General features: G+C 39.0%; 1 protein-coding gene across 1 annotated transcript in view; it reads right to left on the bottom strand.

Moving 5' to 3' along the window:
• CAMKMT (calmodulin-lysine N-methyltransferase) overlaps positions 1-13,012 on the bottom strand; it is a 536,206-nt gene that overhangs the window by 17,910 nt on the left and 505,284 nt on the right. The window contains 1 exon segment of the mRNA XM_069071614.1: positions 2,370-2,433. Within this exon segment, the coding sequence (XP_068927715.1) occupies positions 2,370-2,433 (64 nt within the window).

The following is a 13,012-nucleotide window of genomic DNA, read 5'->3' as shown; positions in this document are numbered from 1 at the left end:
TCCTTTCCTTTCCTTTCCTTTCCTTTCCTTTCCTTTCCTTTCCTTTCTTTTCCTTTCTTTTCCTCCCCTCTCCTTCCCTTCCCTTTCCTTTCCTTCTTCCCTTTCCCCTCTTTCTCTGTCTCTTTCTCTCTGTTTATCTATCTGTCTCTCAATAATGACAGAGCTTCCACATGTCAAAAAAGATAGGTGAGACCCACTGGGCCTTGGTCCCAGGGAATGTGACATATGAATGTTAGTCTCAACAATAATAACTGACATTTAACCTAGCCCTTGACTGTTGTAAGACACTCTACACACTTTACCTCATTTAAGCTTCATCATAGCCCTATAAGGTAGGCATTATAGGTATTATTATCTCCAATTTACTGATGAGGAAATTTGAGCCCAGAGAAGTCATGACATGCTCAATGGCACATGGCTAGGAGTTGGAATTGGAAGCTGGATCTTCCTGGTTTGGGGTCCACACTGCCCACTGTGTTATGCACCCACTAAGAGGGGATATCTTGTACCATAAATGAGTCTTAACTGGTGTCATTTCATTTGATTTTAGCTCCTGATTCAGAGATTTGGATCTTTCTAATATTGTGGATAAATACCAACTACCATCTGGCATTAGCTGCATTCTTCCCACAGCTCTGTGCCCTTGATCGGTTGGCTGCCTTCCTTCTGCGAGGGTTTGCTGTATGGATGGGTGCATGGCCCAATGGTTCAATTTTTAATGGGGGGGGGGGGAGAACTGCTAAAAATCCCAATCTCATCTGCCCTTTGACCCACTAGCTACCCTAGTACTCTTCTACTGTGATCCCAGGTAGATCAGGCAAATCCTCAGCAAAGTGGAATTAGTTGTATTTGCCACAAATCTGCTTTAAGGAATGTTGGTGATTAGGAAAGGACTGTTTGTACCATGCAACATACAGGGGATATTGAAAATGACGTATTGATTGATGACATTTTTCTACAGACCTTCCCATTCCAGAATTTCAATGCCATTCTTCTTTAACATCATTGCATTTTAAGTGCTTACCTCTGAGCTGTGGCTCCCAGCCCCCAAGGCTAGTCAGGAGGACCAAGTTGCCAGACATTCCTTCCTCCACCCCCATGTTAGAATGGTCAGTCAACCATGGAAGCAGCCTTCAATAGCTTTTAATATGGCTCTTCCTCACCTCAGGAGTATCTACCTACCTCACAGTGGGGACTACAAAGGCCAATCTAATTTAATTGATTAACACTTGCAAAGCTTTTGGAGTTCTTCAGAGGAAGCTATTTATACATTTGGGAGCTACCTAGAGATAACAAAATTAAAAAATAAAAACTCCAACAACAGTGTAAAGCAGAAGATGATTATCAGAATGCTTTAGGAGCTTTCAGCAAGAAAAAAATATAAACACAAGATTAAAAGGTATTATTAGTCTGGCTGAGGTTAGAGACTAAAGTGTAAATTATTTTCTTTAAAGACTTTTAAAAGAAAAATTTGGAAAGTCTTTTCTTCACAAATAGTCTATCTCATTTCCTATGGAAATGTAAGTTTCTGCCTTATAGTGAGTAGGTCAGAACTAGGTTAACATCATTAACCTATTTTAAATTCTTAGGGCACAGCAAGTGTCTCACATACTTATATAATTTTTTTATGCTTGGGCTTTAAACATGTTTCCCTGCTTTAAATAGACGTTCATTCACTCTCCATCTCAGTTATAGGACCTCCTAGCTTAGCATAACAGCCCAACAAAATAAGGGTAGATATTAAACTATGTAATTTACTCACAGGCATAAATGGATGTATAAATGTAAAAAATGTGCACAAAGCTTGATGCCATGCCTGGCTTCATTGTGACCTAATGTCTGTAATATGTAAATATGGGGCTTACTTTGGAAAGAAAAGAAGTTTTAATATCCAGATTCATCGAAAGTTCTTTCCCTTTGACATAAACAGAAACGAAGAGAGGAGAAATAATGTTCTTTCACAATAAATAAGTACACAATGGCAAAGGTTACCATTGAAGGGATTATGCATGATAGGAACCAAAGTAAAAACTTTCCGTCTTGTACTTTTACTTTAATATGAAGACATTGTTATCAAAAGCACATACTCCACAAACGCTTTGATAAAAAATGATCTCACCCTATCTTTGAAGCGCTTTCATTTCTTTTGCTACCCACTGTGTTCCTTATCAGAAGGCCAAGTGTAAGAAGTTTCCTGGTTTATGATTAGGAAAGAATCTGATAGATTAGAAGACTCAATTGAAGTTGGACATAATAAGTATTAAAGTATTACATGACATTAATCCTGCCATTCCATTACTCTCTCAATCATTGTGCACAGACTAATTATTCTGAAGCCAGTGTTCAGGAGAAAATAGAAACATACTTACACTGGGCTGGAGTAATCTCTTTATTGCATCAACAAGGCTAGGTCTGTACTGGTCCAGAAACAGGCTGACATTGAGAAGAGAACAGAATCCAGATTAAAATGGGTTTTCAATTCTAATGATACTAATGCAGATAAGTACAAGGCTAATTACCCATGTTGACACAACGCTAAAAAGGAGAAATTGAGGTCTGAATTTCCTTCTATTCAGATGCCTTTATAGAAAAGGGGGAGGGGAAGGATATTTTAACCATTGTTAACCAAATCAAGTCAAAACATCACTAGGCCATGGGACTGGATCCACACCTGACAGGCCTAGGCTTTAACATGGTAGGGAGAAGGTGGGCTGGTAGGGTTCTGAGTGAACTGTTGATGTCACTCAGGGTTTAAGTTCATCACAGCTTAGATTTTTGCAGAATCAGCTCTTCTAACCACCCATTGGGTGATACCATATCACTCAACACCCCTAGGTGACCTTATCCTACCCACTCCCTCCTTGGGCACTCATTTTCTGAAACAAAAACCAGAACAGCTAAGAAGTTCAAGATATAATCAACTGAATAGAATCTGCTGTTACAAACTCTCATCACAGTCCACTCCAGACTGGTATGATGTATACGTGTGTATGTGTGTGTATGTAAATATATGTATGTATATACATATGTATGTAAGTAGTCCTGTGTGTGGGTGTGTACCAGCAACTAGGTCTCAGCCCCATACCTCTATATAGCCTCAACCAATTTACTTTCAGACCATGTCCACAATGGACCAAGGTTGTTCTTATTGTCATACTTTCTTGAGTCCCTTTGCTCTCATGCCATGTTCCAAACACAGTGCTCCTAACCTCTGCACACACTCTCACACGTTCTTTCCAATTCCAAATGTTCAAACACCGCAACCACTTTCTCTCCTAACACTTTGATTTGACTCCCCCAGATCACTTAAATATACAAGATCCTTGTCTGATTCCTGTTTCTAATTCCCTTTCCATAATATTGTCTCCCTACCATGTTGAGCAGCTCTCAACCCAATCTCCCAAATGGCCAGTCAACATACAGCAACTTTGAAGCTACTTCTTAGTAAATATTCTCAGAACTGCAGATACTTTGCTTCCCTTAGAAAGGCTGGGGGAAAACCTCCCCTTTTCAGGCCTACTGTTTCTCAAGCTCTCATGTCTCTGGAGATTTCTGAGGCTGCCCACCAAAACAATGGGATCCTCCAGCAACCTATCTTATACAAATCAATGAATAGCACTGAAATGGTAATGAATTTCTATGACTATAAATGCCATTGAGGTTGGACTCAAACCAGCGACCTAGAAGTAAAAGGTTCTGTAACAAAAGATCCAGTCTAGTCAGGCTGTGACAGAGGTCATAGAAACACTTGATTTTTTGCCTCGACCTCCATGTTGATATCTAGTTCTATATGATCTTTCATTTTTCTCTTTTGACCTCTTAATAGCATCTGTTGTTGGTCTGTCACTCTCCAAATTGCTCCTGTCTGGCCTTGTCTTCATTAGGCTTTGCCTTGGAGACCTGGAGTATATAACATCTTTCTCTGGAGTTAGAAAACTCCTCATGGATCCCCAGACTTGGGCCAATTGTAACCAGATGAGATATTCATAAGCTCAGGCTGAGACTGGAGTTTTTATTGTAGCAGGGGAAAAGTTTCCTGGTGAAGGCTTCCAGTGCTGAAACTATACCGTTGTATGGACGAACTACTTGCCAAGAACAATGTCTGTGTAGTAGCCCAAAGAATGATTCTCTACTGTCTCTTCTTTAGGAGTGTGTCTAACGAAAACAAAGCTGTTATAATAGATCAACCAAATTCATAGGACACCTTCTGCCTCTATTCTTACTGTTACAGTAAGAGATACCATAAGGAGTTAAATATAATACGAATGAAAGAGTGAAGCATATATTAACCAACTGCTATGTGCAAACCGCTTTTCTAAGTGTTGAGGGTGTAAGGAGAAGAGTAAGACAGTTCCTGCTCTCAAGGAGCTCACATTTAAATGGAGGAGACGACACATATGGAAGGTTTCAGCAGTAAGTCAGATGGACAAGTCCCATGGTCCTCAGGATACTGGGGCAAAACAGATGTTGATGCTTTCTTTTTTAATATTTTTTGCACTAATAACATCACGTCTGTTTCTGATGTCAGACATTCTGAAGCTGACATTGCCTAGGACTTTGGTGGCAAGGAGTCTCAAGGAGCTGTGACCAGTAGCCAGGTTACCAACAAAATACAGGAGTTGCTTTCCTGGGCAATGGTAGAGGCACCGGGCTGGAAGTACTTTGACTCCCAAGGGTCCCAAGTTCAGAGTCCTGAGTTGGCTCTATCAGGGTTGGAGGGGAGATGGTGATCAAGCAGTGATAGGAGTTTGACTGCATGTTCTGCCTCCTGTTTCTCCCTCAGCATGCCTTGTTGCTTCAGCTAGCCTGACTTGTTTGCCCCACATGTGACAAGCGGTTGACAGTTGGTTAGGAAGGCTGTGTGGGCTAGGCTGGAAGCAGCAACAGAGGAGGGGGGCTGCTACCATGCCCAGAGTCCTGTGCCAATCTGCTGGTAGGTTGAAATCGTTCAGCACATGGTGGTGGTGGCAAGGAAGGTGGAACCCCTCTCCACAAAGATTTAAGCCCTTTACCTTTTGAGAAAACTTTTGCATTGTTGAATGCAGATGTACTGATGTTCATTGCACTTGTGTGTCCATTACAAGTACAGAAGCTGATATGAGTATTTTAGATGTTACAATCTTAGAATACTGGTGCCTAGTAATTCATCTAGAGCATAATGTAGGCGCTCGTTCATTTGATTTTTATTTTATTTTACTTTTGATCAGATTTATACTGTGTGTCTTATTGGGATACAAGGGTAGCCAGCTAATCCAAGATCTTTATGGACTGTGGGTCCATAGGATAAGGTTTGACTGATGGCCTAAAAGCCCTGGGTAATCACCTCCAAGGGCTTAATCCCTTTTTGGGAGCCCCACAGCTCTTGGGGACTTATCTGATTTTGATTTCTTTTTTTAAGCTAGCCTATTTTTCTGGTGAAGGATGAGTCTGGACCTCTGTTCAGATTGCTGTAGATGTTACAGGGGTTCCCTTGTGGAAATTTCTAGTACCCATGTGTTGCAGGGACCCATCCAAAATGTTTCTCTAGACCTCTAGTTGGAATGCGCTGTGTGTCACAGAGATCTCTGGAGAAATTCTGGGTGTCCTCTGTGTTGCAGGGATGCAGAAGAATTTTTACCCATGACAATTTGGTTTCTTACCTGAAAAGTGGTGAGGGGAAGTGACTTCCAGTCAACCCCAGATTCTCTATCTGTGTTAGAAGTTCTATTTAGACTAGCCTTTCCCTCTGAGGGGGAAGTCTGATTATCTTTTTTTTTCTTTTTTTTTTAAATGTCTTTGCGTTGAAGCAAGTATAAGACAAGCAAACAGCAACCCATTAGGATTTTGTAAAATGATCTTTATGTGTAGAATTGCAACAACATATATTTGTGGGCTGAGTGTAATCTCCAGGCCCACTAACTATGGTGGGTCAGAATCCTCATGGAAGAATGTCAATTCCTAGTCTGTTAAAGAACTGTGCCGTAGTAAGTCTCTTTAGCACATGGCACTAAGGAAGGTTCTCCAAAGAATAATGTTTGGGCCTCCCCAAGTCACCAGACAACTATTCAAAACTGAAAAACACTTTGGTTGATTTGCTGGGGAAAACAAATGTTTAACTAGGGAGGAGATCTGAGGGTGGATGAGTGGGCTGGAATTTGGCTCTCCTCCTCCCAGCTGTTTGATGTAATCACAGAAATGAAGGGGCAGAAAAGAGAGGTATTAACATACTAACCAAGTTAAAAATAATAACAATAACAACAAAAGTCCAAGATCTGTCTGGTCTTTACCTGGTTAGACCTGGGAGGAATGAAGCACTTTAGAGAAGGGAGAAGCTTTATGGAGCATGACCCCTGCACCTCTACCAAAGGGCATCAGAGAGGAGGGGACTTTCCCCCTCCTCAACCCTCAATATCAGTAATACAATTTTGTAACAGGGTCATCTACCCAGTGGGAGACAGACTGAGACAGACACATAGAAACGGAGGCAGGAAGCAGCTCTAAGAAGTGTAACCTTTGTCCACAGGGAAGAGAACCCACCGTGGATTCAAGAGAACTAACCCTGGAGGACAAGACTTGAGTCATGGAGGGAAGACTCAGGGAGCCCTGAGGAGTGCTTCCCCCAGGAGAGGGACTGACCACAGGGAGAAGCAGCGGGAGGACAGCACAAGAAGAGGAAGGGCATCAGGGCCCTGGAGTGCTGGAGGCACGAGAATCCTTGGCATCATGCGTTCCTTTCCTCTGTGACTCATTACTAGTGGACTCTTAAGTACGTGTCCACCCTTTCCACTGATGCTGTGTATTTGTGGGAGAGTATGCCCTAGGTTTATTTGGTGGTGGGGTGTGGAGGATATTTTGTGACTACAGTTCTCATTATAGTATCTTTATAAATGCCTTTTTATTAATTTATTTTAAATGTAAATACTAAAACTTAAATATACAATAAGAAAAAGAAACCATTGCCATGTGCACAGCAGAACATAAGAGAGGATTCAAAATATACAATAAACTTCCATTTCAAGAAAGTCTATATAATAAATAATATGCTTTGTGTTCTACGATGTCCATTTTTGGGGCTTCCTTATAAGTTTTCTTTTGTTCTCTTCTCTGCATTTTTACTTTGTTCTTTACCCCCCTTTCTTCCCCCTCTCCCCCAAGAAGGCAACAATTAAGTACAGATAGATCTATATCTATATCTAGCTATGTATCTATCTATCGATAATAGATATACACAAATATATATACATACACATATATACATACATATGCATATACAAACATACAATTATACACATTATAAATACCTTTGAGATAATTTTGTATAATAGCTGACTATTAAAAGGTACTGATTGGTGGGGGCTCATAAGCTATACTTTTAGGAATATGGACCCAATGAGTACATTTGAACCTAGAGGTAGTAACTGCCTTGGGGAAGGGGAGTGGGGAGGCTCAGCCTTCAGATGTGAAGAAGTTGTGGAGGTAACTTTCAGAGAGGGTACTATGTAGACAAACATCAATAAGAAGAAAACTCTCTCTCTCTCTCTCTCTCTCTCTCTCTCTCTCTCTCTCTCTCTCTCTCTCTCTCTCTTTCTCTCTCTCTCAACTATTGCAGTTAAACAATCGATAAACAAAGAATCAGGGGAGAGGAAAGAATAAGAGATTGAGAAGGGGAGAGGATGAGGCTGACTGAATGATTGGAGTGACTGGAGCCAGGCAGCAGCTCGGCACTTGGTGCTCAATCTCCAGGCTCTGTGACTGGCCATGCTCTATGTCTAGGAGTCCTCTCTGCTTCAGAGCATACGCCTCTTTCTTCAAGCTGCAACTTAAGCACCAAGTTCTACATGAGTCATCTTTCCTAACTCTCTCAAGTCCTAGTGACCTCCCTCTCAAATTGCCTTGACTTTAGCTAATTTATTTCTATTCTCCTTCTATTCATTTTATACACACATATACATACACACACACATTCTTGTCTCCCTCATTAGACTATAAAGTCCTTTCAAATAGGGATTGTTTCATTCCTTTTCTTTGTATCTCTAGTACCTAACACATACCTACCTCACATAGAGCAGATATTTAATAAATGTTGCTTGATTTATTGATTGATCGGTTATTTTGGCAATACTGATTTTAGAAATAGCTGGGAGGAACCATGGAGGTCATCAAATTCAACTGCTCAATTTTACAGATCAGGAAACTGAGGACCAGAGTGGCAATAGGACTTGCTTCAGACCATACAAGTAGTGACAGAAGTGGGACTTGAGACCCAGTTCTCTGATGCCAAATCCAGTGCCAAAACTACTGACATTTTTTTTTCCTTCTCTGAATTCCTCCAGCACTTAATTGTCTCTAGGCTTTTGTGTGCATTGGTTTTAAGCTCCATGAGGACAAGGATTACTTTTTTGTATTCCCTACAATGTTTAGTGCAACAGTGGTCAAACAGAAAGCCATTAGATGATCAACTTTTCCTATTATATTGAACAGTCCCTGAGAAATGCATCTGAGTTGAATCTACCTTTGTAGCCCCACACAATGCCCTGCATGGAGAAGACTCTTAATAAATGTTTGTTGAATTTAATTGAATAAAGTGTTCAATAAAGATTTGTTGATTGACAGATTGATTGATTCTTGGGGGAAGCAAGTACTAACTACAATGGGAAAGGGAAGGACAGTACTGTAGTGGTTTTCTTTACAAAGTCAAGAAGATAATGGCATGGATTAACAAGCAAATGATAGGAAAGGGCTGAGAAATAACCTTGGCCCTATATTCAGCTATAGTCAGACCTTTCTTAAAAGATTGCATCTCCCTGGGTTTTTCCAAAATGAAAAGAATGTGGAGAAATAGATGATGGCTTCAGAGAACAACACAAATGAGGAAGAGAAGAGAAAATAGGTCCTATGGTGAAAATAAAGAAAAGAAGCCTAGGGAGACCAATATAGAATGATAAAAACATGAAAGGTTACTTATTCAGAGAGTAACCAGGTGTTTTCCACTTTCACAGATGTTCCAAAATAGGGAAATTATGGACATTTTCATTTGGATATAATGCAATAATTCAATTCCACAAACAATGATGAAATGCCTACCATGTGAAAGATACTATGGTAGGCTTTGGGAGGAATTTGATCTGCCAGGGTAACAAGTGAGGGTTTAAATGGGCTACCAGAGAAAGTTGTGGAGTCTCCCTCCCTATAATAACCCACTATTTGGTTGGGATTATTCCATAGTATAGAGAGAAAAGAATTAAGAGTGATTTTCTGGGTTCTCTTTTACCTCTAAGAGTCTATAGTTTGGGGAGGATGTGTGGGGAATACGTGGCAGGGTCAGGGAAGCAGGCTTATGCTAAGACCAGCGCCTGGGTTTGCATGGATGGAATGATGAAAAAGTAGCTATGTCTCCTTTACTAGAAGAAGGCTTCTATATAGCAGAATGTTAGGTGAACAAGAAATGAAGATATAAACCTCTAAGATGGAAGAATTATTAATCAAGATAGGTTGATAGTTACTTCATGTGAAAATTTTAATCTCTACAGAGGCTGTCTATTCATTCTTGTGGGTGGGAGCATGTCTAACACAGAATTGATGAATTTATCTAATGACTAGAGTCAGTGTTTGAAGAGAAATGTTAAGATACTTTTTAAATGTAGAGAAGAATTAGGGGAAAAGTACAGGATCAGATTAAATAGAAAGAAAGCTATTGGTACTATACTGTTAAGGCATACAACCACATTTTTTTAAAATGGCAAATTATAAAAATGTATAATGGTATGTACTTTTGTTCATATATAAACAGTCTTTTGTATTTTTTTGGATTAATGGACTTTAGGGTTTCTCTTTTTCTTTATGTGTTTGGCTGTGTAAAAACAGAACTGATCAATAAAAATAAATAATTTCATAGTGAATAGTGATTAATAACAGGTAAGGATTAATGGAAAGGGTAAGAAATTATACTTCAATATTTATTTTTTAAAAATTTGATCCATTCCACTCTTTAATTTTTATAATTATTTTATTAAAAAACATTTGATTTACACAGAGAAAATGTGGGGAAAATTCGATAATTTTCTGGTCAGTTAACTATGTCTACAGGAGGGTTGGTTGGCTGGACTATGATGCAATTACCAAGTGACAATCTGTCTCTTATGGCTAAGTGTACTTTAATGTCAAGTAATTTTGCTTTGTTTTGTTATGGAGTTATGATTTCATTGCTTTGGGGGAAATGTTCACCACCAAATAGCAACTATTCTGTAGCTTAAAGTCTTAGGACCCTGAGAAGTTAAGTGACTCACCCATGGACCCACAGCTAGTATATGTCAGAAGTAGGATTTAAACACAGAGCAGGTAAAGCATCAAAGAGAAAATAAACTGAGTCTTACAAACTGTACCCTATTAAATGTCTAGAAGACAGTAGGCAGTTAATATTTGAGATATTGATTATGATATTGATGCATTGACAGTATAATCACAACTACATTTAAAATGTGTCAGATACAAAGGAGAGTTGAAATGTATGTATATGGGGACAAATTTTTTCCAACTTTTGGCCATTTGTCTACCATGTCTATCCCTCAGCAGTTAGTTTGCCAAAATATTCAAGGAAACTTTTCTGGCTATCTATTAATTCTGTTCTCCAAACTATGCCTCAGCCTTAGTACAAGCTTGTCAAGACTGCAGAAAATGTTAGATGAGCAATTTCAATGTCCTTTAATGGAAGGTATATGCCCGCACAATCCCCTGGGGGGAAAAAATCCACCCTTTAAATAAATCCTAATGGGCTAGAAGAATAGCTGTTAACTTAAGTGGATCCATAGCTCAGTGAGTCACTCTGTTGAGAGGGAGATAGAGTTTCAAATTTATCTTCAGTTACTAAGCAAGATAGATTGATGGTTAATCTAGTTTGACCTCCAAACCAAAACTTCTGTGCAATTTATCTGTGGGGCTAACTCTACTATCGATCCTTGAGTCAAAGAGGAAGATACTGTGTAGAAGAAAAAAGTACCTTCACTTAAGAGTCAGAAGAGCTGGCTTTGGGTTTTTCATTTCTCTTTCTAACTAGACTCATCTAGCCTCAAGACCACATTTCCTTGAGCCTCACTTTTTTTATCTGTGAAAGAGGGAGATATTAACACTTGCTCTGTGGAGCTCAAATTGTTATGAGCAGAAAATGTAAAATGTTTCATAACCAAGGTATATTGCTAATTTAATATTATTATTATTGTTATCACTCTTATGATTAACACTCTGGATCTAATTAAAGGGAAAGATGCTGGATGATCTGTGTTCATTCTACTCATTAGAAATAATATTCTATAGTCTATATATAATATAGTTCTATATAGAAAATGAGCACAATTCAATGCAATATTGGCTAAGAGGGAAATGGGTGAGCTCCCAAACTGGAGAATATCTTTTGGATAAATCTGGCAGAAATTAATATTTTCATTGGACTTTAAAGGTAAGATATTATCACATTTAATTAACTTTCTTTGGATTCAACATTCACCTAAGACTGAAGAGTTATTTTAATTATGAACTTCATGGTACAGTAAAAAGGAAAATGCTTTGAGCAAGCTCTGGGTTTGAATACTGCTTATACCATTTGTTCCCCTTTATCTGTCAAATAAGGGGGCAGAACTAGGTTATCTATTTATAAGGTCCTTTCTAACTCTAAATCCCATGATATTATGACCTAGATTGATACTTATAATATCTCAACTTACAGCTGAATGAGGAGGGATTCTAGAATCTGTTATGTCTAGTCTAGGGGAAAATATCATCCCCTCAAAAAAAAAACCCAGCTTAAAATTAAATATTTCTTCAGTATCAAAAGGGAAAACTAGAGGCAAAAAATGAAGTGCAATCAGTGTTAAAAAAAAGGTTAGAAGCAAAAAAGAAAAGAAAAAAAGAAAGTTGGAGTTAGCAGCCACTGTTCTTCCTCCACACTCCCAATTTTGTCTTTAAAAGTCTCTGACTGCGGGTGAGTTTATACCACAATTGTCCTGGCATACCTGGGTACAATAGGCCAGGTTATGGGTGGCATTTCAGACATGCTTTCCAAGCCTTTAGAGAATCCAAATGTACACAGTCACTTCTCTTTTTGCAGCGTTCCAATAAACTAGGGAGCCGTCAACCACTGAATGAAAGCGTTCATTGGGTAAAAAACATCTTACTTCCAGACCCTTAGATTTCATTGTGATTGAACAGGAGTCTGGAAAGGCAGGCTTAAAATTAACAATCACTGGCTATTCTAAACTCAGCAAGGACGGGGTTGGCCTGAATTCCAGCAGAAAAGAATCCTTACATTATATTCAACCCGAAACAAGTCATCTGAGGAGCCATAATAAGCAGTTTTTCTGTCCCTGTGGTTAAACATTCCAGTATTTTGATGTTTGTCAACAACATCTTTTTGCAGGTGTGGCCTCACCTAGATTTTTTTTTTTTCCTTCTATTTATCTCAGAGTTGACACTTTCCAAGTTATTTAGGAGCTGTTGAACCATGAAACTATTTTTTATTGTCAAAAATGCTGAATGGTGAAATAATGACAAGCTTTCACAGTTTGCCTCTTTATTTTAAAATCTACTGGAGCTACTAAATTTAGTTGTGAACTAAGAGACTGTCTGTTCTAGGAAATAAGTTATTCCCACCACTGCACACGAGGTTTGTGAATGTTTGAATGTAAATATATGAATATATGAATGATTTGGGAACATAAACATATCACCGCTTGTTGTAATCATGCGCATTTTTACTTGAACCTCAATGTGGGTTTAGAATAGGTTGGTGAATGGAGCTTGTTTTCATGTAAATGGGATCAAGCAGTACCACTGGTTAGCTATTCAAGAAATCAGACAATGCCACCCTTGCTGGAAAGGCTTCAACAAGAATTTAATCCATGGACCTAATATTTGAACTCAGATTCTTACTTCATATTCTGGGCCTCTAATCCCAGATCTGATGGACTGACAATAATGATAGGACAGTATGAGACTAAACGTGATCTTTTTGTGTGCAGCACCTGTTTTTGACACTGGGTAC

The sequence above is a fragment of the Petaurus breviceps genome, unplaced genomic scaffold (assembly GCF_028583685.1).
Source record: "Petaurus breviceps papuanus isolate PSGF00001 unplaced genomic scaffold, PetGlider_PUasm1.0 90842, whole genome shotgun sequence".
Taxonomy (NCBI): Eukaryota; Metazoa; Chordata; class Mammalia; order Diprotodontia; family Petauridae; genus Petaurus; species Petaurus breviceps.
The sequence above is the reverse complement of the archived record's forward strand: the minus strand, read 5'-3'. Positions and strand labels throughout refer to the sequence as shown.